Source organism: Lygodium microphyllum, chromosome 21, assembly GCF_053477565.2.
Source record: "Lygodium microphyllum isolate KBCC chromosome 21, Lygodium_microphyllum_v1.1.10, whole genome shotgun sequence".
In the NCBI taxonomy this organism is placed as follows: Eukaryota; Viridiplantae; Streptophyta; class Polypodiopsida; order Schizaeales; family Lygodiaceae; genus Lygodium; species Lygodium microphyllum.
The window spans coordinates 132,538,802-132,563,576 of record NC_141155.1 but is presented as its reverse complement, the minus strand read 5'-3'; the positions used below and the strand labels follow the sequence as shown (position 1 = coordinate 132,563,576).

General features: G+C 41.3%; 1 protein-coding gene across 1 annotated transcript in view; it reads right to left on the bottom strand.

Moving 5' to 3' along the window:
- The window catches only part of LOC148018571 (Microsomal signal peptidase 25 kDa subunit (SPC25)), a 31,883-nt gene extending 15,122 nt beyond the window's left edge, over positions 1-16,761 (bottom strand). Inside the window, exons 1-4 of the mRNA XM_087661609.1 lie at positions 16,513-16,761; positions 16,110-16,261; positions 15,950-16,031; positions 15,706-15,848 (exon numbers count right to left, since the gene is read on the bottom strand). Coding sequence (XP_087517735.1) covers positions 15,706-15,848; positions 15,950-16,031; positions 16,110-16,261; positions 16,513-16,629 — 494 coding nt within the window. The 5' untranslated portion in view covers positions 16,630-16,761. The remainder of the gene's footprint in view (positions 1-15,705; positions 15,849-15,949; positions 16,032-16,109; positions 16,262-16,512) is intronic.
- Positions 16,762-24,775: the final 8,014 nt, after the last annotated feature.

Below are 24,775 nucleotides of genomic sequence, written 5' to 3'. Positions count from 1 at the left end.
TCAAGAAGAAGCCAGCCAAGTTCTTTGGACATCAGTCAAAGGACCAGAAGAAACCTTTTGTGCGCAAGTCTCTTGAAGAGAGAAAGGCTTTAATGCCTGAGAGGAAATGCTTTATCTGTGAGCAGACTGGTCATATTGCGTCTAACTGTCCGGACAAGAATAAGAGATCAGCTGATGATGATAAAGAGGACAGGAAAGGAAAGAAGCCCAAACCTTCAGCAGGTTTAGTGCCAAATATGCTGGGAGACAACCCACACTCGGATGCTAATGAGCTCTGCAGAGCTTGGGGTAAAGTTAGGGATCAACATGTACTCATTTTCTTTGATCCTGGAGCTAAGGCAAACTTTATCTCACCAGAGTTGGCTTCTACTTTGGGCATCACAGCAGATGAGATGGGCTACACAGCAGAGGCAGGTTGGCATGTCCTGGCCACTCAAAGTCTGTGACACCCATTCTTGGAAAGCTGCGTCTTCATGTACCGTCTTATGTTGATGCAGAAGAATTTTATATCATGCCACTTGAAGGCTGTGATGTCTTGTTGGAAATGCCATGGATGTTCAAAAAGCATGGTGTGATGGATGCCTTTAACAAGACACTGACTTTGAAACATAGGGGAAAGACTCGTGTGCTTGATGTGAAGCTTAAAGGAGAGTCTATACCTGTTGTATCGACTTCTACCATTACATCTGTAATAAAGAATCATCTTTCTGCGTACTTGATTGTTGCACGTGATGTCAAGGATAATGATGAGTCAAATTTATCTATGTTAGATAGAGACAGGTCTGCTTTCTTGTCTCAGTTCAGTGATTGTTTTTCTGACTCATTACCGTCACAGTTGCCACCAAAGAGGTCTGAGGATCATGCAATAGATTTGGTGCCAGGCAGTAGCCCACCAAATAGACCTCCGTATAGGGTTAGTGTAGCCCAACAAAAAGAGATATTGAGCCAGGTGAATGAGCTGTTAGAAAAAGGGCTGCTTCAGCCAAGTTCATCTCCCTTTTGCTCACCAGTGCTCTTAGTGCAAAAGAAGGATGGCTCTTGGCGCATGTGCATAGATTATCGAGCATTGAACAAGAGTACCATCAAGAACAGGTTCCCCATTCCAAGAATTGACGACATCCTTGACCGTTTGGAAGGAGCGTCAATTTTCAGCAGGATAGATTTGAAGAGTGGATACCATCAGATCAGGATTAAGCAAGAGGATGTGCATAAGACTGCATTTAGGACCACGTTTGTCTCTATGAGTTCTTGGTAATGCCATTTGGACTTACTAATGCTCCTGCTACGTTTAATCGAATGATGGACAGGATTTTTCGTCCATACCAGCAGTTTGTTGGTACATTCTTTGATGACATGATTGTCTTTTCAAAGAATGAACAGGAGCATAGAGAACGCTTGAAAGCAGTCTTTGATGAGCTTTGCAGTAATAGGTTGCTTATCAATGGCAAGAAGAGTGAGTTCTTCTTGGAAGAAATCCAGTTCCTGGGGCACATAGTGTCAAAGGATGGTGTCCAAATGGATCCTGCTAAGGTTGAAGCAATTAGAACATGGCCAGATTTGAAGACTGTCCATGATGTTAAAAGCTTCTTGGGTTTGTGTTCTTACTACAGGAGGTTCATTCGCGATTTTGCAGAGATTAATTCACCTTTACATGCTTTATAGAAGAAAGGAGTCTCTTTCCAATGGACACAGAAAGAGATTTCAGCTTTTAATCTTCTTAAAGAAAAGATGACTTCTAGTCCAGTGATCATTCTGCCAGATCTCAGGAAGTCATTTGTTGTCCAGTGTGATGCCTGTGGCAATAGCATTGGTGCAGTGCTAATGCAAGAAGGCCGGGTAGTGGCTTATGGAAGCAGAATCTTGCGAGGGCCAGAGAAGACTATACAGGTCTATGAGAAAGAATTGCTGGCTGTGATTCATGCGCTTTCTTGCTGGAAACACTACCTACTTGGGGCAGATTTTGTTGTCCAGACAGATCATTAGACATTGCGTTATTTCTTAACTCAGACTAAGCTGTAAGAAAAGCATATGCGTTGGGCAAACTTTTTGTCAATGTTCCATTTTCAGATTGTGCATGTGGAAGGCAAAAAGAATGTTGTGGCTGATGCTTTGTCAAGGAAGCCACAAATTTCAGCTGTGTCAATTCCTTATCATCATGAGCTTGATGATATGAAGGAACAGTATGCTGATGATGAAAATTTTGCAAGGATCTTTAATCAGCTTGTCAATGGACAACATCATGAGCATTATCTTCTCAAGGATGGTTTCATGTCGATGCATGGTAGACTATGTGTGACTATGCCATTGAGACGGAAAATTATGACAGAGAGTCATTCTCCACCGTATGCAGGGCATCGTGGTATTGATGCAACAGTCAAAGCAGTAGAGACATTCTTTTATTGGCCTACTTTGAGAAGAGACGTGGATGCTTTTGTGCGGCAGTGTTTGATTTGCCAGAAGATCAAGTTTGACAAGCAAAAAGCACCAGGGCTTTTACAGCCATTGCCTATTCCAGATAAACCATGGGAAAGCATAGCTATGGATTTTATCTTTGATCTTCCAAGGACACAGACAGGAAATGATGGGATATGGACTATTATTTGCAGGTTTAGCAAACAGGCTCATTTCATTCCTGTCAGGAAGAAGATAAAACCAGATCAGATGGCACGTTTGTTTATCATGGTATGCCACAGTCTATTATCAATGACCGTGATCCACGGATGACAAGTCTATTCTGGAGAGGCATATTTGAGAATACGGGCACAACACTTAAGTTCTCATCGTCATTTCATCCACAGACTGATGGACAATCAGAAGAGGCAAATTCTACTGTCTTGGATCTGCTTAAGTGCTATGTGTCAGAGCATAAGTCAAAGTGGGAGTAGTATTTGCCTTTGGTTGAGTATGCATACAATAATACTATGCATTCGTCAACAGGCAAAGCCCCTTTTGAAATTGTTGAAGGTGGTAAAAAGGTTCCTCCCATTTTGCATACAAAAGATAAGATCTTTTAGGCAGATCAGTATGTGCAGAGTATGGGTGAAATGTATCAGAAAGTTAAGCATGCCCTTGAAAGGACTCAGGCAAAGCAAAAGAAAGCTGTTGATCATCACCGTCGTGAATTGTTATTTTCACTTGGTGATTGGGTACTGTTGCGGTTTGAAAAGGCACGCTTAAAGAAGCGGAAAGGCAAGGAAAGTCTTTTCACTAAGCTTAGTATGCGATACTATGGGCCTTTTCAAGTAACAGAGAAGATTAGTGATGTCAGCTATAGGCTGAAATTGCCTGACAATTGAAAGATTCATAATGCTTTCCATGTAAGTCTTCTTAGACCTTACGTGGGTGATGTGCCAAAAGATATGCCAGCTGAGGAACAGCCCGAAGTTGAGAAACTTGATGAAATTCTTGTTCCAGAACATGTACTGGCACACAAGGAAAGGAAAGTGAAAGGCAAGGTTGCTAGAAGGTATTTGGTTAAGTTCAAGAACTATCCAGCTATAGATGCTAAGTGGATGGATGAAGGTGAACTTGCAGAGTCACCTAATGTGTTGGAACTTTACCTTGAACCTTGACCCCTTGTATCTCTAAGCTGAAATAGATTGTCAAAGTGACAATTGCTTAAGAAAGAAATTATGTACAGAAACAGATTTTGTACAGGTTAACACTTATTGTGTTCATATGGTTTTCTCAGTGCTAAAGAAGTAAGTATTGCTTGCAAGAATACCGTTTTTACTTCTATTGAATTGAATACATGTTGTAACAATGGTTACTCGATCGGGCATGTATTCTCTAAATTGACTCAGTGGGGATATCATTTTGATGTACCGGCCACTAGATCTCTAGTCAGGGTGATGTGGAGTCATCAAATGAGAATCTGCCACTATGGGGATATCATTGTGGTGTACCGGCCACTATATCTAGAAACAGTGATGTGGAGTCACATGATGATAGTCTGCCATGTTTCACAGTCAGAACATACATGTGTTAACATTGTGTTCAGTACACAATGTTGACTGATAGCATGTATGACATTCATGCAAACGAGGACATTTGCGATTTCGAGAGGGAGGTATGTCACAAGACTGTGACAACTATTACCTTTTTTGTTGATTTCTTTATTACATACTTTATTTGGTTTTTCTTCTTGGAAGGATCCCTCTTGAAATCTAAACGCCTGAGTTGCATGGCCAGTATGTGAAATCGACAGGAATGTCTAGTGAGTCAAGACTAGACAGTTAAGGTCCAGTACAAGTCTGGAAGAGACTGATGGCACTGTAGATTGACAAGCCTGGAAGAGACTTGTGAACGTGTATACGGACAAGTGTGTTGAAGAACTAGCCTGGAAGAGACTAGTTCAAAGTGAAGATGGACAAATCTTCAAGAGATTAGTCCATGTGGGATCATCAATGGAAATTCACTTTCAGTTGAGCTACATTACAAATTTGGATGTAGCCATAGTCTGCAAAGATGGTTAGAAGACTAGTGGAGATGCAATGGAAGCAACTCCTAAAATTTAGGGAGTTACTATTTTTGGACCCCAGAATCTGTTCGCATCATTATCTTCGTTTTTGCACGAGGATTAATCCTCTGGTCTGTGCCGAGGTTAAATTTTGCACCGACCATGGAGAATTTTAGACCGGAAGGCTAGAACGGGAAACACCTTGCAGTGCTGCCATTTGGCACAGATTTGTGCACTTACCTCTTTAAAGAGGGGCTGGCGTGCAGTTTTTGGGCTGGAGGGGCTCATTTGTGAAAGGGGAGAATGGATTGTTGCAGATGGAGGGCTATTGAGAGCTTGCCTACCTTGTTTATGATGCACAGAGGGTTGAGCTGGCTCCCTACTCTCTCTCTCTCTCTTTCCCTAATAGTTATGGATATGCCTCAGTTGAGGGCCTTTCTTCTGATTCATGTACAGTTGTGTGGGAATATGCTGTTTTTGCATGAGGCAAGAGCCTCCTTTCTCCAGGAACAGGAGCAGTTGTTTGCTGCCCACAAGCAGGAACAGGTGAGGGTGGTAGCCTCACCAAGCAAGTGTCTGAAACAGCACTAAATCAGTACTGTTTCTGGACTGTTCAGAGGTTATTTCAGAGCCCAATTGATGTCAGAATCAAGGGGCACTTGGCACAAATGATGCAGAACAGAACAGGGAACAATATGAGCTGAAAACTGGTTTCAAAACAGGTCTGAGCCAGTATCGACAGCAGGCTGAAATGGTCAATTCTGCACTCCAACCAGAAGTTTCAGACTTGGGTAGAGTTTCCCCTCCTGGTCAACTTGATTTGGGTCAGTAATTGTACTGTTATGCTGCCAAATTTCACCCAGAATAGGTGAAAGACAGCCCATTGTACTTTCTCTTTTTTTTTTTTAATAAAGAAATACCGCAAGGGGCGCCTAACTTAGGGGCCAACAGGGTGTCTGTATGGCAATAGAAGCATTCTAGCTTCCTGTATTTCTTCTTGATTCTGTGTCTTTAAGTTCAGGTAAAGTGGGCGACTGTGAATTGGGTGAAAGCATTTATATATTTTAGTTGTACACTACCGCCCTTTCCAGTGAACAGGCCGGTTACACTGATGCTGAAGTGAGTTGTGTTGGAGTGGAAGAGGAGAAGGAAGGCTCGTCCGGCCCAACGAGCATAAACGAACTGGGACCATGCATTTTACCATGTATAGATGCTCAAGTGTGTTGCGTTGGAGTGGAGGAGGTGAAGGAAGGCTCGTCCAGCCCAACGAGCATAAATGAACTTGGACCTTGTATTTTACCATGTACTGAGGTTGAGGTGAGGAGTGATGTTGAGATGAAGGGTGCTGAACTAGAAGAAGATGAAGTGTTGAGGTATGATGCGGAGTTGAGCTGTGTTGGAGTGGAGTGGAGAAGGTGGAGGAAGGCTCGTCCGGCCTAGCAAGCATAAACGAACTGGGACCTTGTATTTTACCATGTGTTGATGATGAGTTGAAGTGTGGCATTGAGCTAGATGAGGAGTTGGGTTGTATAGAGGATTTTTTGAGTAGTGTTGATGAGGAGGTGAAGGAAGGCTCGTCCGGCCCAGCAAGCATAAACGAACTGGGACCTTGTTTTTTGCCATGTATTGATGCTGAAGTGAGTTGTGTTGGAGTAGAGGAGGTGAAGGTTCGTACGGCCCAGCAAGCATAAACGAACTGGGACCTTGTGTTTTTTCTGATGCGGATATGAAGATGAAGAATGATATTGACGAAGACTCCTTGCGCCGGGAGGATAAACAAACGGGCAACCATTGTGAAGAACTCGTGAAACGCAAGTATAAAAGAACGGCCGGTTTTGGGGAGAAAGGTGAGGAGGAACTCGTGAGCCGCGAGGGTAAACGAATGGCCGGGAGTGTTGAGGAGCTCGTGAGCCGCAAGGGTAAACGAATGGCCGGGTGTGTTAAGGAAGGCTCCTTGCGCCGGGAGGGTAAACGAATGGTTGCATGTTGGGTAAAGGAGAGGAAGAGGAGAGTTGGTGTGGAAGGAAGTGGTGCAAAGGAAAGGAGGAAGTGTGTTGGAGAGGAAGGAAGAGGTGAGAGGAAGAGGAGAAAATTTTGGAAACTTGTGAACCAACTCTCTGTTCGCAGGGCAAAGGAGGAGACAAATCTGTCGAATCTGATGCCCCTTGAATCTGAATTGGCTAGTAGGTGACAACGGGTTAGCTTTCGCAAGAAAGTAAGGTCCTACTACTACGAAACCGAGGAGGAGTTAACTTGTGCTTCAATGGCTGATTCAGAGGGTGCAAAGCCCTCATGCAACGAGCAAGCGTGTGGAGCAAAGGCCAATTCCAAGGGTAACAAACCCTCACGTGGCATCAAGATTGGGAGTGTCGGGAAACTCCAAGTGCAGTCCAACCATGGCAAGTGGGCCTTCAAGAATCGAACCCAAGTGGCTGAGTTAGGGAACAACATCGGACCCGCGCTTAGCATGAAGGTGAGTTTCAGGAAGGTGCAGGAGTCAGGGAAGCCCGTGTGAGCAATCAAGCCCATTCTGGTCTCTGGGCCTAAGGGATGCAACCGTCTTGGCGAAGTCAATGTGGCCGAAAGACTACTAGATGGAACCAAGGGGGAAGCAAGGAGGCTTCACACTCCAAAGAGTTCCATGCAAATCCGGCTCATCAAGGAGCAAGCGATGAAGGAGAGGGCGAGGTGTGAAGGCTTAGCTCTCATTCGGGCTGACAAGACGAATCCGGGCATGCACAGGCCCATTTCTGAAGCAAAGCGAGGCGTGGTGGCCCCTCACCGAGAGTTGCTTGAACAAATGGGAGCCTTCTTGTCTTTTCAAGCCGTGCAGGGCCAATTCGACGTGACTACGGCAGGGGACATGACCCTCGTGATGCAAGCCAAAAGGTTCAACGCTATGAAATGGACCCGAACGGCTTCCATGTTCTTCGTAGAGATTGATCCAGTCACTAAGGGCCTGACATTTCAAGTGGGCGTGGCATGTACGGATAGATCTAGAGCCTGCCTTCTTTTCTTGCGCATGATACAGTTAGATCTGGGCAATAGAGGCCCAAAGGTGATCGCAGCGAGGGAAGTGGCCCTCACTCTACAGGCGCGGCAGTTTGATGCAACCCATCAAGTCATCATGAGCTGTCCAGGCGCTCCAACTCTCTAGTTCAACCAGGGTCGGTGCTCTCATCCTATCCTTTCAAAGGGGTGTGCTTCAACGAGGGTGAGGGCATTTGATGCGGGAGACATGGATCTCGCGCGGCAGGCTAAGCGGCATGCAGCTTCCAGGTGTGTCGTACGGTTCGCTCCTGTCACACGTGCTCCCCGTGCAGCTCAACCCAACAGAAGACTTCCCCAAATCTGTTCCAAGGTGTGTGCTGCAACACGGGGAAGGATTCTAGACGCGAGTGAAATGGACCTCGCACAAAGGGCCAAACGGCATGCTGCATCCCAGCAGGTCAAGTGGTCTTCTTCAACAAGTGCTTCAAGCCAAATTCGTGCCTCCAAGGGCACTCAAAGAAAAGCTAGAAGGAACGGCGCGTCATCGAAGATTCAAGCCAAGAAGGGCAAGAAGACTCAAGGGCGCGTGTCATCGAAGATTTGGATGATGAAGGTCCAGCTCTTTTCAAGAGGAGGTGCGTTCAAGGCAAAACACACCTCTTACACTCTCTTCATCGGCAGCAAATTGCAAGATGTAGCCAAAGAGGGCCTTCTCCTGCGAGGTGTCATTGCCTGGACCCTTGCATTATGGGCTTGGCATTCAAAGTGAAAGCTGTGTGTTAAGCCCTTAGTCCACAAGCAGTTCTGCGCGCTCAAGCTGCTTGGCCCAAGTTGGAGCATGGGTGCACAACGTGTCTTCGACTCGGTTACCCTCCATTATGTGCTTGTAAATTTGGTTAGCAGGTGGATGGGTTGATGTGCCCAATAAAGTCTCTTTCACAAATTCTGCCCAAGTCCCATTCCATTCCACAGTTGTAAATAGAGTCAGTGGGTGGAATGCAAGAAGTATGCAACAGTCCATGTTTCATAGTTGTAAAGAGTCAATGAGCATGGCACTAGCGGGTAGACACTAGCCGCCTTGATAGTGAGGCGTGTTAAGACCCCCGACGATAAATATGAGTTTGAGTCAAAAGCTGTTTTGCAAAGGCCAGTAAGTTGTGCCTCTCTACTCGATGTCGTCATCGAGTTTTTTCAAGGGGAGATGTGTATGAGGAAGTACCTCTTGTAGCTCCCTCACCCACGGTGTTGGCATCCTGCCGCAGCGCGTTGATAGCTCCACCCACTCACCGTGACAAAGTCCCTTGCTATGCTCCAGCTACTTTGTACATATCTTTTTGCCATGAATATGACGTAATACCCCCAAGATGGGCCCTTGTGCAATCTCGAGTGTGTGTTATGTGTCGTGTCGCGTCCCGTGACGTAATGAGAGGTCAAAATGCCAAAGTTGGGGGAAGGGTCTAGCACTGCCCCGGGGCCTAGACGGGGTCCCGAGCGGATATCCAAGGGCCGGACCATCACAAGCACTTAATTACAACAATCAGTAAATAAACATAAATTGTAATGTACAATTTACCTTAATAATCTCTGACATTGGATACCTTGTCGGCCCCAAAACTAGCACCCCTTTCTATATTTCTTTACCTTGATTGCTAATGGAATGAGTACAAGCTGAGATTCACAATCTCTTTTGCTGTTCCAAAAAGCCTCTTTGTTGTAGCAACAATCAACAATCAATTCTAGCCAATTGCCCCTTGATTTTCCACCCAGGATTTGCAAAAATGAAACCACCAATTGGCCAAATGTTGCCCCAAATTACAATGAATGGGCTAGCATCTGAATTCCTTGACAATTACAAAAATTTCAGATGTAGAATTCAATGTACAATGCCTTCACCAATTGGCACAGGTCCCAAGGTGGTTGCTACACTCTAATTTCTGCACACATTTAGGATTTACAGCAGTGTGGCTGAGATCTTGTCAAAATGGTTGAGAAATGCTAAGATCTCCTAAGAATGGGTTGGAGAAGGTGAGAGAAATTCAAGATGAGAAAGAAATCTGATTTCCTTCACAAGAAAACCCTAAATTCTGCATGTTGCCTACCCCAGCCTGCATTCAATGCAATCACCTATTGCTAGACACCCCCAAAATGCTATCGCTTGATCAGCAATGTTGTTGCCAGCCCCTGAAATGTACTGATGGTTGGCAGCAAATTGTTGTTCTCTAATCAGAAAATGAACCAACAGCTCTCTCTCTCTCTCTCTCTCTCTCTCTCTCTCTCTCTCTCTCTCTCAAGCTGTAAAAGTAACTGAATGGTTGAGACCCAATCCCCAAAAACGTTTTCTCACTTTGCATGGGCATTTTTGCCAAGTGGCAACCCTCTAAACTCATTTTTCAACATTACCCAACCATTTAATTAGTTTTCAAAATTAAATAATCCTAAAAATTAATTTCAACCCTTCTGACCCTGCCCAAAATTAAATGTGCCCATCCATAATTAAATTGGCTAGGCCATTTGCAACCTGGAGTGATCCCCAACCTCTATTGACCCTTAAACCGGCATTAATTCATTAATTAATACTAGTCCCTAGCATCACCACCAACACTTATTGGCCAAATAGCTATCCTAGTGTCAAAACTGACACCAGCTAACCTCGAAAGCCCAGTCGGCATAACTTATCACAACTTTTGGTTTTTACACCCACTGCATCAGTCCTTGACCTATTACCATGAAATAACTACCATGTGCATCACGTGCTAAACAACCTTGCACATTTGATTAATAACTTAATCGAATGTTATCAACAAGATTAAAGCATCTCAAAATTTCATGTCCCCGTGACACTTCCATTGCTACATCCACTTTTGACATGGTATCAAATTTCATGATCTACATTCATGTTGATGTCTACTTTTGATTGCCGATCATCTTTGTCTGCTCTCTACTTTTTTCAGCCTAGGTGAAGCTTTGTTTATGATGATAAAAACTTTAGACGACATCAATTTATTGTCCATCAGCCTATCTATTGCCTGTGTTTTCATCAGCAAAACCTACGTTTTCATCAGCAAAACCTGTGTTTACTGCATCTAATGCTGTGGCAACTTGTGTTCTGACATTCTACACCTACATTTTCGGTTTTCTCATCTCCTACAAGATGGATGATAGTGTTTTCCAGTTGCTCTTGCTGATTTTGATTGATTTTCCCTTGTGTAGTTTGATTTTTCCTTATACAGCAATCTTTTTTGTGATCAACTTCTTTCTTCATTGCGTGTGAGCTCCGTTTAGTGCAATTCGTGCTGTACTTTGCTTTCACTCTCCCTATTGTTCCACTAATGACAAATTTCACGACCCTGATTACCTGGTTTGTGCACAAGCAATTGCAGTACATTGTTTTTGGAGCTATTGAGCATCCTCAATGACCCACTCCTCTTTGACGAGGACAACCACAAGGAAGTTGTGCTTACATGGGATTCCAATGATGCCCGTGCATATTCTGCTCTTCTTCAATGTATCTCTAAAGAGGTTTTTCTTATGTCACCTACAAGACCGCCTCAACGATCTAGTCAAAGCTTCAGATGTTGTACAAGGCTCCCTCGACTATGCATGTAGTTACCCTCTATCGACAACTCCTGCAAATGAAGTTTAAGCCGCATGATACTATCCAGTCCTTCTTACTTCATGTTACACAAGTACATGATCAACTTCATCACATGCAGTCCACCCTTCCAAAGGCTCATCTTGTGGGGATTGTGCTCTACAAGCTGCCTCTGGAGTTTAATGGAGTAGCCAATGCTTTGCAAGCCCAAACATCATCAACCCCAGTGAGCTCTACACATATGTCCTCGATGTTGCTTGAGCACGAGGCATCTTTGTGGTTACAAGGGAGGCTTCCACCTCAATATGGTGGCTCCAATGAGACATTTGCAGCTTCAAATAGGGGTGATAGGAAGACAAAATCAAAGGCCCAGTGTTATCACTGTAATAAGAAGGAACATTTACGCAAGGATTACAAAGTTTTAGCAACTTCAAGGAAGAAGAAGAAAAAGAAGCAAGATACAAACTCCTCCGCCGACTTACCCTCCTATGGGAAATCCATGAGACACTCCTATGGGAGGAGTTAATCACTGCTTGTCTTGGAGTATGACGAGCGCCTCAAAGAGGTCAATGCTAGTAGATCCGACTCCACTAACGCCTTTGTTGCAGGATCCCGAGGGAAGCAAAAAAAGAAGTCAAAGGCTAAGAAGCAAGAAAGTTCTTCGGGCTCTGACTCAAATTCAGGGAAGCCGAAGTGCCCACATTGTGAAAAGTGGACACATTCTAGGCAAAAATGTTGAAAGAAGTACCCTCACCTTCGTTCGGGAGCAAAGGGTGGATCTACATCGGAGACTTCTACTACATCTACACCCGCTGTTACCCATGAGTCAATGTTCCTTTATATTCATGCATTGGAGGAGGAGCCTTCTTTCATGTGACTGCCAAGTCTTCTGAGCAACCTTGGTTAGTGGACAATGGTGCTTCGAGTCATATGACTCCCCAAGATGATTTGTTACAAGCTCTCTGTCCATTTGAGGATTCAATCACTATTGGTGACATTGTATCGATACCTAATAGTGGTGTTGCCACTTTGCCAGTTATTGCTTGACCACACATCATGCTCCCTTTCAAAAGCCCTACATGTTTCGGTCAGACTTAGGCTTTCCACTCCTCTCTTTTTATTTCCCTCCAAGGCTTGGCACCCGTGTGATTTTCACCAAGCATGCCATTGTTATAGAGGATTCTTTTATAGGAGCTATCTTATTGACAAGTTGGTAGGAGAGCGGGCTTTACAGGCTCCATTCCCCTTCTATGATGTAAGGCCTTCTGAGGCAGTATATTGCTACACCCATTCCCGCTTATGTGCCATCTATTCCACAAGTTTCTTCCCATCCCCATCCTCTCCTCCGATGGTTCCCTTGTACCCCCCGATCCCTTTCAAAGAGGGACGATATCAATGATGCTATTGTGGATTTCCTGGCTCCTACTATTTCAGAGGGGGTTTCCCAAGATCATGTGAGGAGCTTCTTCATCGAAAGTCTACATCAACCGACTTCATCGGCATTAGCATTCCCCTTGCCACCCCAGGATTTGTTTCTTCTTTGGCCTTTCGCCACATCCAGGATCTAAGAGAGGGTGTTAGCAGTCATGATTGTCATGCATTGTCATCTCCTGCCTATGAGCCTCAGTCTGAATCATACGAGGACATTAGGAGCTCTAACATCTCTGTGTGTTTTGATGGAGGAGAAAGCTCTATTTGAGCATGCCTTTCTAAGCATTTCCTTTAATTGCTGGCTTCATGTGTGCATTTTTAGATCAATTTCTACTTTTTCCACTCTCCCTCTACTTGTCGAGCATTGTCTCTACCAATCAGGATTTTTCTATGGTCACCTGGTATTTTATCTAGCATTTTCTATAGTACAACCAGCATTAAATGTTGGTCAACCAACATTTATGGCGCTTACATGTGCAAGTTGAACAATTTTGGGCATTTATGGCTATATATAGCCAACCCCTGTTAGCAGAGTATTTGTCAACTCATGTGTGAGTCTGAGCTTGATCTGGGCTGGGCATTTTTATTAGGTATTTTAGGTTTTTTCTGGTGTGGCATTTTATGCCATTGGGGCATTTTTACGCACCAGTCGACCAGCATTAATGCTGTCCGACCAGCATTATTGCTCCCCACTTTTTCAGCCTATTTATACTCAATGCTCCTCCTCAGTCAGGATCATCATCATCTTCACCATCTGCAGACTCTGTGGAGAGAGGAGCCACAACCAGTGCCAGTGCCAGTGCCCACGCAACCAGTGACTCACTGTTGTATGCGACTGTCTCGTGTTCAGATATATGGATTCCATTTCTCGTGCATACATCGAAGTTCTCATCTGTATCGTGTTCTTTTCTTTTCTCTTTTTGTCTTGTGTTTCAGCAGTTTATTTCAGCACATGTTTATGCTTCCACCGCTGCTCCACTTCTAATAACCCCCCCCCCCACTTGGCAGTCATTCCTCCTCTCCAATCTTCTGTCCTCCTTGGCAAATGCACACTCCGCCCCCTCCATGCTTGGTACTGCCATTGTCACCAGCCTAATCTGGTGCCCTCACTAACATTGTGGGCTGCGTGCACAAATTGATCAATCCCCTTCCACTTTCCTGTTTGTATCAGCAATCTTTCTTGTTCAATGCAGATTTCATTTTTCTTTTCTTGCAACCTCTCTTTGTTCTTTTGCCTGTGCGTCTCCGTTCCTTTCCATTGCACACTCACACTATGATGAGTAATATACACACTTGAGTTTGACAATAGTGTATGGATGCTTATTTGGATCCCAAGTATAAAAATTCATATGCAATACTATATGTGACAGTTCTCACGCCTCACTATACCTTGCAATTTATTCATCATTGTGGTGGGAATACATGTATTGACAAGTAAATGGCAGCAATAGTGGCCAATGTGTTGCGATTTCAAATGCCTTTTGGTCGCACTTACATGCAAATCAAGGATGCTTGAAATTTTTCAAGAGCAAGATATATCACCAAGATGTGCTTTTCTAAGCTCAAGATTAACATGTGATTGACTTCTAGCTCTTTGGGCAAGTAAGGCATTGCCTAAGTTGTGTGAACATGGGCAAGTCCATTAATGACAAAGATTTAATCGTTGAGAGTCAGACAGTTGATTAATTGTGTAATGCATAACTGCACAATGCGCATCTAAATGATTGGGGCTTTTTGAACCTTAATGCAAAAGTTTGGTTAAAATTATAAAATTTGAGTAAGAAGCCAAAGTTTGGGCCAGGACACCCAATTTAATCATTTAAATATCAAACTATGTTTTTCTTGTGTTCAAATGAGGAAAAAGCTAAGAATGTAAAAAGAAAAGGCTGCTTAAAGCAATTCTCAGCCTGCTGTGACAAACTGAAGGATGTCATGGCAGTTTGAAGAGGAGACAACAGCATCTAGAGCCAAGGCAGCAGGTTTCAGAGCAGTAATAGCAGCTGAGACAGCACACATACTGTCATGCATGCATCACCAGCTTTCTCTCTCTTTTCCACTGCAATTTGTTGCAAAGAACAAGTTGTATTCCTTATGCTTGCACTAAGATCTAGATTGGACGGTATCGTGCAGGGCTGAGTGGAAGTATCTGGCACTAATGACAACTTGAAGCCTCTCTATTCACTGTAGACTCGCTGTCTAGGGTTGTGTACAGGCTGTGTCACGTGTGCAGCACTTTCTCTCTCCAAAGGGCACAAAGTTTGCCAATGCTAATGGCCTTGGTCTGCATACAAGTGTATCTTGAGGAGATTATGCAAAATTCAAAGCTTTCATGGAAGATCTGGCCAGTTCTAAGGATTCTTAAGCGCAGTTGGTGAGAGCATCTTGTGAATCATGATATAGAGAGCTAGCAAGGCTAGACTGATTTGAGTGGAGCAGATACAAGAGCAGTTTGCTGAAGAGTAACTGAAACTAAGGAAATCAGTTACTTTGTATTCCATGTGAATGGTTCTAGTAAGCTTGAAGGAATATCACAAAAGGTGCCAAGCTTTGGGGCCAATATGTGTCCCGTCTGTCAACAAGAGCATTCCTGCTGCCCCTTAGTGAAGTGATATATTGCTAAAATTGTGGTTAAGTGCTTTACAAGTTAAGTTAATTGCTGCCCTTTACAAGTGTGGACGCCAGTTTTTAACTACATAGCAGACATGCATCTCTCTATCTTCTTCCGAGTTCATCTTTTGTTTGTGAACCTCAACCAAAACCTAGAAAGGACATCTGGAACTCTAACACACTCTCAATCTGTCAGCCAATCCTTAATTCTCAAATCCTTTTAACTCCATTTCAAGATGTTCTATGAGAATTGAATGTGAAGAAAGTGGCCACCTTGAACCAAAAACAATGGGTCCACCTAGACCATTTTTAAAAGTATCTCCATCGAAAAGTTCCCCAAAAAAATACATTGCTCTACCTCCTTGAGATTGATGCTAAAGAACTGAACGATGCAGCCTGTAGGCACTAAACTAGAGAACCTAATTCTTTCAAGCAAGACAACTTATTGAAGTTGCAATCTAATTTCAAATATTTTTGAGCTAGAATAAATTTTGCATGCCACTCAAAAGATGTGTTCTAGATTAGTCGTGCAAAACTTAAACAAGAAATTGTGATTTTATGAAGAGTAAAAGAATATAAAACGACATATACTTCTATGAGAAAAGTTAGGTTTGAATAACTTTACCACTGAGTGACACTCTTGGTAAGCTCAACAGGTGGATTTGCAGATACTGACTTGGGATCTGCACTCGCTATCTCTAGCGTATAAATATCAGAGTAACGAGGGAACTTGGAAGACACAGCCAATCCTGTACTGCTGAAGGAACCCTATATATTGCAAAAACGAACCATTTTGAAAAGTCGCTATATTTTGCAAGTTGTACACCAAAGGCCACACGACACAGCATCCAATCAAAATCTTGACTTACTTGAAGGGGATGGGTAAACAAGATGTGATTCTTCTCCTTCACAAACATCACGTACTGTAACAAGATATTCAACAGAAAATATGTACGCATGTCAAGGAATAACTACCTCTGGAGCACCCTTAATAAGAACTGGAACCTGAGTTTATCTACTCAAGGATATATGATGATACATAATATAATCACGTCCTTGTTCGATGGGAGTTTCTTTGGATAGAATTGGGCCACAAGGGCTAGCACACATGTAAGCAGACCGATTCCCATCTTGACATTGCTAATGATGAAGTTTTCAGAGTACCCTTTTGCCATTATCACCTGCAAATAACGCAGAGAATAGAAACCAACGAAGCGGAGATATCAGCACACGCATTCTCCTGCTTGAATACAAAACCACCGTGATGAATATGGATTCACGTATAGTGATGCGCAGGCATACTGGATGTTGATCTTGTAAAGGAACGGGATCTAGTAAAGGAGCAGCACCAGGGAGAGTACATAGCTCAAACACAAAGCGCTCTCTCTCTCTGTGTTTCGACTGCAGGAAAAAACTGAAGGGGCAAAAATACCTCAGTGGCAGTATCATCGAGGGCGCGTTTCAAGGAGTAGTGATCCAACAAATTGACCTTCTTAGGCTTCTCAGGCTGCTGTTGTTGCTGCAGCTGCTGCGCCGGCGGCGAAGCCATAGTCGCGCACAAGAAAACTCGGACGTCGGACGCCCCCCGGACTGATAATGACAAAGGCAGTAGGATCGCGTTCGCCAATAAGAAGATCAAAACTCAAAGCGATAAAAGCAAGGCTTGGCACCTGCATTTGTCGCTCTTTGATTATCGGATCCCCTCGCTTGTTGGTAGTGACTAGAGCTTACTAGGCATTGGAGTCCTCCCACACGTTGAGTTACTAACTGCACTTGAAAGAAGTAAAGGTAGCTATGATTTTAGTAGTACTAGAGAAAAATGATGCCACACAATAGAAACTTGACTTATTCCACATCTCAAATATCCGGCAAGTCTTTGCATGGCTGTACCCTTACATGCCTTGGCCCTACTAGCATTACACAGGCTTCGATAAGAGGTGTACACCACATCCAAGTCCCCTAAGTCATTTTTGAACTTAGGCGAATCAAAATGGGAGTGCAAGCACTAAGACCACCTATACTTTGATCAGGCTAGGACCTCACCTATGCTAATAAGAAGAGAGAGGGTGTTTGATGTGAGAAAGAGCCGCCGGGGGGAGGGACATACTACCAATCAATGATTGCGATGGTTTTTTACTTCAGCAAGATCATGGAATAGCACCGTTTTTAGAGGTACTCCATGAACTCCCTAAAGTTCTTACTCAAAGTTAAGAGAGGTCAAATAAACCAACCACACATTATTCAACTTGACCATGCAAACTTATGTAAGTAAAATTTACTTGGGCATAGCCTTACTCTATGTCACGCATGCATAGCAAAAGTCAGTAAAAATAATGTTAGATGTAGATGTTCTACACATAGACTTCTTTTTGGCCACAATATCATGCTATACACACCATCATGTCTTATTTCTCATCATCTAACACATTAATTATAATAGCCTTTTTTTTAAACATACAAAATAAACCGAATATACATGCACAATTTCTTCTTACCTTTAATATTTTAATTGAAATAATAGAAACAACTTAAGATCTCTAAAATTCATATAGATGTGTCATAAATTACTCGAGGCATTTTCTATGCCTAAAAGTTCTAACACATAAAAATTAATTGGGCATTATAAATGTCTATGAGTTGTAGTGAAGAATTCGCACCTAGTCTATGCTAGCTTTGTGTGGTGTTAAGACAACGAAGTGTGCTTCACACCCTAAGCCATTGTCTAAATGATAAGGTGTTGTCAAGCATACATATTCCACATGTAAGCATCCTTTTGTTTTTGCACATTCATGAAACTCCAATAATACTTAGAAGGAGCATGTATGTGTTTTTATACACAATTGAGATATTTGACATGGGTGTTTGGAGAATATAGGGCTATGCACGTGTGTAGGTCTAAATTGTGCATATTGCTTCACATAATTATGTTTGGGTTTGGAAGGTCTAAATTGAATGTGTCAACTAAAGTTTCCACATGTATATGTTATTCAAGATATATGCATACATACAACCATGGCACTTTTTTTGGCTCACTAAGAGATTTATTCATTGTTGCTTTGTATATATGCACATTCACTTAAGGTAAGCTTAGTCTTATAAGTAATATACTTTAATATTACTCAATATACTTTGTGTTGTGTGCTCTCAAGCTTCTTTTTCTCTAAGGTATGTGTGTATGTATGCACTTGTATTCTTGAAGCCCTAAGTTCAATAAGTGGCATTAAAGCAAGCTTCGACCTCTTAGAGTCATCAACACGTTCCACTTCATCTCCTTTGATTAGGACAAGTTTTCAAGCCCCTAGGGCTAGATGGCATCAATTATTTTTTGTTCATGTCCATTTCATGGTCCATTGGCACTACAATCAGTACTATATAGGATATATCCATTCTTTTGTGCAAATTTTTATATAATGATCATTTCTACAAGTAAGGGCTTTTACAATTTACTATGTGTTGTGCTATATTGAATAAGTTGCTTTTATGAAGATTTTCCTTTATACAAGCAACTTAAGCATCAAGGGCAATCAATAGCCATGACTAGCAACAATTATGTATTCCATATGTTGGCTATTGAAGACAAGTTGGATGAAACCAACTATTCACAATGTGCTTATCTGATACATCATGTGTTGGTTGCAGAAGAGTTTTGAAACATTGTGCAAGGAATTGATATACATCTTATTGTGGCTATGAAAGCTCAAGATATATTAGAAACAGGTGATGTTGAGGATGTGGGAGATAAAAGTCCCACTATGGTTGATACTAAAGTACCATCACCAATTACTAAGAAGATCCATTGGGATGCAAAGATGTAGGGCTCATGCTTTAACTACGTTATCTATTCAAATACCATGGACCCACATATTTGCTCATTCAATACAACTAAAGAAGCACGAGAACACTTGGATGTTTGTATCAAGGAAAAAATGAGGCTCGTGTTCTTGTGTAAACAATTAGATAGAGAACGTGTGGATAAAGGTGACTCTATTGATAGGATGAGGAGTGACAAGCATAAGAGAGCGAGAGAGAGATCTGACCAAGGTTTATGTGGGTGCTAAGATATCCTTATTCTTCATTAGTTTCACTCATACATGAATATATAATGTGCATATATACAAGGGGTGGTAGCTCAACTTCTTGCCATTAGCCTTTCCCATAACAACCTCCCACTTGAAGGCCAATGTGCCTTAAAGAGATAGAAACTAGTGAAGATATTGACCGATGCCCATCAGCATTTTGCAATGTGCAAGGCATTCAAAGTAAGCTCTTCATGAGTAAATCTATAAGGTCGTCATTTGTGCGAATCTTGATAAGCTAAATTCACTTGTTGTTAAGCACTCGATGACGAAGTTGTAATTCACCTCAATGTAATTTATATTTGCATGAAAGATAGGATTATTTGCCAATTAGATGGTATGTTGACCATGACTATGCAAAATGGCCACCTCTCCTATAATGCCAAAATCTCCCACTAAACAAGTATGCCATATACCTTTGTTGCATACCTCAATGGCAATAACATAATTGACCTCAATGGTAGAAGAAGCTATACATGGTTACAATCCAAATCTATGAAGCTACACCTCCTATAAACATGTGCCCTATGATAAACTTCTTGGAGTTTGCATTCCTTCAAATTTGGTATTTGTATGCATAAGGGCAAATGTATCATTCATTTCTATTAGGGTAAAGACCAATGGCCAATAGTCGAGGATACTCTTCAATAAGTACACATTATATAGTCACATTAGAAAAATTTGGACTTCTTGTTGGATCTTTTAAGCTCATTGGAACTCTAGGGAATATTCCATACGGACAAATGAGGGCAAGGCTACTATTATGAGACTTTTGAGATTACTTTTTGGTTGAGAGGCCATCGATTGACCATATAAACTCCAAATTTGTTGGAGGTTGGTGCATTAGAATCTTCTCATTCAATTATATATTAGATGATATAGTTTTTGAGGCATAGCAGATATAGTTATCTATGAGCCCCTTTTTTAATAGGATGATGATATGGTAATTCATATAAGGCCCAAAAGTGAGTCCAAAATTTCCCTTTAATACTCATATATAAGTAAAGATAACAAAGAATAAGAGTACCATTCATTATACCCACAAAAATCTCTCTCTCTCTCTCTCTCTCTCTCTCTCTCTCTCTCTCTCTCTCTCTCTCTCTCTCTCTCTCTCAACCCTCTAGCACTCCATAACTTCTATCTCTTATCCCACCATTGCTTTCCTCTCAACTAGTATCAAAGCAACATTCATGGGAGCTTGTGTTTGGCTTGAAGCAAGGAGCGTGAGCAATGGAGCTCCATCACAAAGATCGAGTATTCAAGATTCTTATATGACATTTGTGCTTTCACATCTTAATATAGGCACTATTCTCATCAACAAGCTCTACATCTAAGGCAAACAAGTACTTCAAATTGAGGAGCTATTGAGGCTCAATTTGTGGGCTACAATAGCCCATTTTAGCACTATTTAGGTAGTTATTAGTGGCTAGAGTTGATGCAAAATTCATTGCCTTTGAATGCTTAGAATGAGATTTTGGTACATGGTTTTGATGTATGCAAGTAGAGGACCTAATTAAGCAAGGGCAGCTTGTCATTTGTAAGTAATGGGTCTACTTCCCACAAGCATAAAGCTTTCTCAAGTAAGGGGCTTGCTTACAAGTGAGGGCTTTCTTATGTATTTATAATCAAGAGAAGAGAAGAGAAGAAAGAATGACTTTTGTGGCTCATTATGTAGAGCTTGAGGTTCTCTTTCAAGCTGACCAGTGCCAAGAGTCATTTCCTAGAGCAAAAATCGACTCATCAAAAGAAGAGGATGTTGTTTTTTTGCACTTGTATCCTATGGTCATTTCCCACCCCCTTTTTTTTAAGGTTAAGGCTTTTTCTCCTAAGTCTTTAAGCCCTAAGGCTTAATCCAACTCAACTTAAGTCCCATTCACATTGGAGTATATCCGAAGCATCTTCTTGGCTTTCATATTGACATTGACATCGATAATTTGATCATCTTGGGGATATGTTTTTGTTATATCATGCTCATACTATACTGATTATGCTAGTTGCATTGGATTTGTAAAGGCAATTTGTATACATTTGGTTTTGGGTGGCTATTTAATGCTTGGAAAATAGTCCAAAAAATAGTGATATTTGCACAAAATTCATATGTTTTGGGAGTGCTTGAACACTATAATTCATTAGTTTTGGGCCATTTGAGGTTGGTATAGCCATTGTTTAGTTTTGCAGAACACTCAAACTGCTTGGTCTCTTTTGAGCTTACAATATGGCATGTCTTGGTATTTTGGTGTGGACCATATTGCAATCGCTATGGCTTCCTCATCTACTTCTAAAAATGCATAATTTAATATTGAAATTTTGTGTGATACCAATTTCTCTTATTGTGAAGAGCAAATCCATAATGTACTAGTCGAAAAGAAGCAGGTAAAGCTAATCAAATGCAACAATGCTAAGCATAAGGGCATGTGTATAGATGTACATGAAGAAAAGGATGAGTTGGCACATCTCATTATCATGTTGATCTCTCAATTTTTGTTTTCTTTAATGTAAAGTACACAACAAGTGGTACATATGGTATATGGAAGAAACTTTGTGACTTCTATGAGAAAGAAAGGGTTGCTTCATACGTATACTAGTTAACCGATTGACATCATACAAGGTCAATTTTATGATTCAGTTAAGGCTATGTTCTTGTTGTTGATCACCTTGCTTGAGAGTTGGGATGCTTTCAAGATGACTGTTAGTAACTCTACACTTGTTGCAGATGGTCTTATGAGTGCTAATGTTGAGAGCAGTTTAGTCACCATGGAGATGAATAGAAAGAATAGTAAAGATATAAAGAACCCTAATGCACTCATTATAAGAGAAAGGTCAAATGCTAGGGGGGGCTCTCATGAGAGAGGTAAGTCAAAAAGTAAGTTTGGTTGTAAGAAAAATCTAAAATGCTTATTTTATACTAAGAAAGGGCGAGCAAAAAGCATAATGAGGATTATAGCAAAAAAGAAAAGAAGGGCAAGGCAAAGATAATACATATTCTCTTTTGATGATGCATTGTTAGTTACCATAGATAATGCATGTCACAAAATTGGCTTTTGGACTCAAAAGCATCATTCCATGTCACTCCGCATAAAGAGTGGTTCGCTACTTATGATGCTGGGAGATGAGAATACATCCATCTCGATAATCTATGCATGTGGCATTGTTGGTATATGGAATATACATTTATCTCACTACCTAATGGATGTTCAAGACAACCGGTAGTAGCTCTACACTTGAAGGTGGTCTTATGAGTGCTAATGTTGAGAGTAGTTTACTCACCATGGAGATGAATATAAAAAATAATGTAGGTCTAAAGAACTCTAGTGCACTTGTTGTAAGAGAAAGGTAAAATGCTAGGGGAAGCTGTCATGTGAGAGAGGTAAGTTAGAAAGTAAGTTTAGTAGCAATAAAAATAAAAATATGGAATGCTTATTTCATACTAAGAAAAGGCATATAAAGAAGGATTACTACAAATGGAAGACCAAAGGGCCTAAATCTAGTACTTTGTATCATTTGCATGTATCTAGGGTTAAAGAAAATGTTGTAACTATTGCTAAAAGTTCATACGCTTCTTTATGGCATGATTGTTTAAGGCACATGTTAGTTACTAGAATGAAAGCTTTGTGCCATTTGAATTATCTTCCATGTTTGTCATTTTATGATTGTGGTTTTTGTGAGCGTTGTCTTTTTGGCAAAAAGCTAAATTTTCATATAAGAGAGGTAATGATACTAGAAGATTAGAATGCTTGGACTTGGTTCATTGTGATTTGTGTGGGCTTATGCCCACAGTCTCATTAGATAGAGCTTTATATTTTGTCCTTTTTATAGATGACGACATGACGAATGTTTGGGCTTACCCTTTTTATAAGAAGAATGATGTACTATATGCATTCCAAAAGTTATTGGCATTTCTAGAAAATCAATTAGGCAAAAAGTTTGAGTGCTTAGACTTGGTTCACTCTGATTTTGTGGGCCTATGTCCACAATCTCATTAGATGGAGCTTCATATATTGTCATTTTTATAGATGACACAACGCCAAATGTTTGGGCTTACCCTATTTATAAGAAAAGAGATGTGCTATATACATTTCAAAAGTTATTGGCATTTGTAGAAAATCAATTAACCAAAAAGCTTAAGTGCTTAAGAAGTGACAACAGTGGTAAATACATTGCTCATGCCTTTGCAAACTTTTGTGCAAGCCATGGTATTAAAAGAGATTTGACAAATCTTGAAAAGCCTACTTAAAATGAAGTGGCTAGAAAGTTGAACAATATCATTTTGGAAATGGTTTGTAGCATGCTTTCCAATGTAGTTGCACTAATGGGGTTTGGGCAAAGTTGTAAAGATGGCAATGTGCTTAATTAATAGGTCTCCTACTAAGCTATTTGATAGCAAAATCCCAATGGAATTATAGTCTAGAAATAGTCCTAGTTATGATAATTTTCATATCATTAGTAGTGGAGCATGCATCTACCTCGAGACAAGTAGAGTAAACTTGATTCTAAGTCCAAAGAACGTATCTTTCTTCAATATCGAAAGTCAAAAGAAATGAGCTATTGCTTATAGGATCTTGAGTCTAAGAAGGTAGTATGCAACCACAATGTCATTTTTTATGAGAATACTATGCATAAACATCCCATTGAAACCTTGAGATCCGCATGGTCATGTTCTAGGAGGATTGATAGCCATCACATTAGCTATATGTACAGCCTATTCCACATGATGCAAGGATTGGATAGCCAACTAATGTTGAGGTGGGAGTTCCATAGGCATAGAAAACCTCATGTTCTATGACATGAATAAGCAAGATAGCTACAAGCTCTTGTTGACGAGTTGACAATGGTCTACATGGCTTTCTAAATCACTAGATACATGCAGATGCCATGGTTAATAGATTACGATGGGTCTTCTTGTTGTGTTAATGCTAGGATTAGGGATGTTACTCATAAGTGGAAGATGACTATGTAGTCAAAGATGGATTCTTTGGTAAAAAATGATACTTGGGAGTTAGTTTCATTTCCTAAGGGCAAATGTGCACACTACCATGCAAGCGAGTCTTTAAGTTGAAATTATCTCTAGTTGATGCATTACCTAAGTTCAAGGCAATATTAGTGGCCAAGAAATTCAAATAGGAGAAGAGGATTAACTTTGATGAGATCTTCTCACTAGTATCCAAGATGACCACCCTTCATATAGTACCTGTATTGGTTCCAAGGAAGAGATGGAGCTTGTTCAAATGCATGTAAAGTTGCCTTTCTTGCATGGAAATTTACTAAGGGTTTTTCGTGAAAGGTAAGGAATAGTTAGTGTGTAAGCTACATAAAAGCTTATTACTTAGTCTTTTTAAGGTATATTAGAAGTGAGATTGATTATTGTTTGTACTATAGGAAGGCTATGTATAGTAGCCTTATGATTGTGATTCATGTGGATGACATGTTGATTGCTAGGAAGTCAATCATGGATAGTAGCCTTATGAGTATGATTCATGTGGATGCGGATACACTAAACAAAAGATTACATGAAACATTTGACATGAAGGACTAGGGAAATTTTGGCAAAGGTGCATTAGCCTATAACTAAGAGGTTGTTGGGGTAAAGCCCAATGGCCAATAGCTAGGTGAGCACCCCTT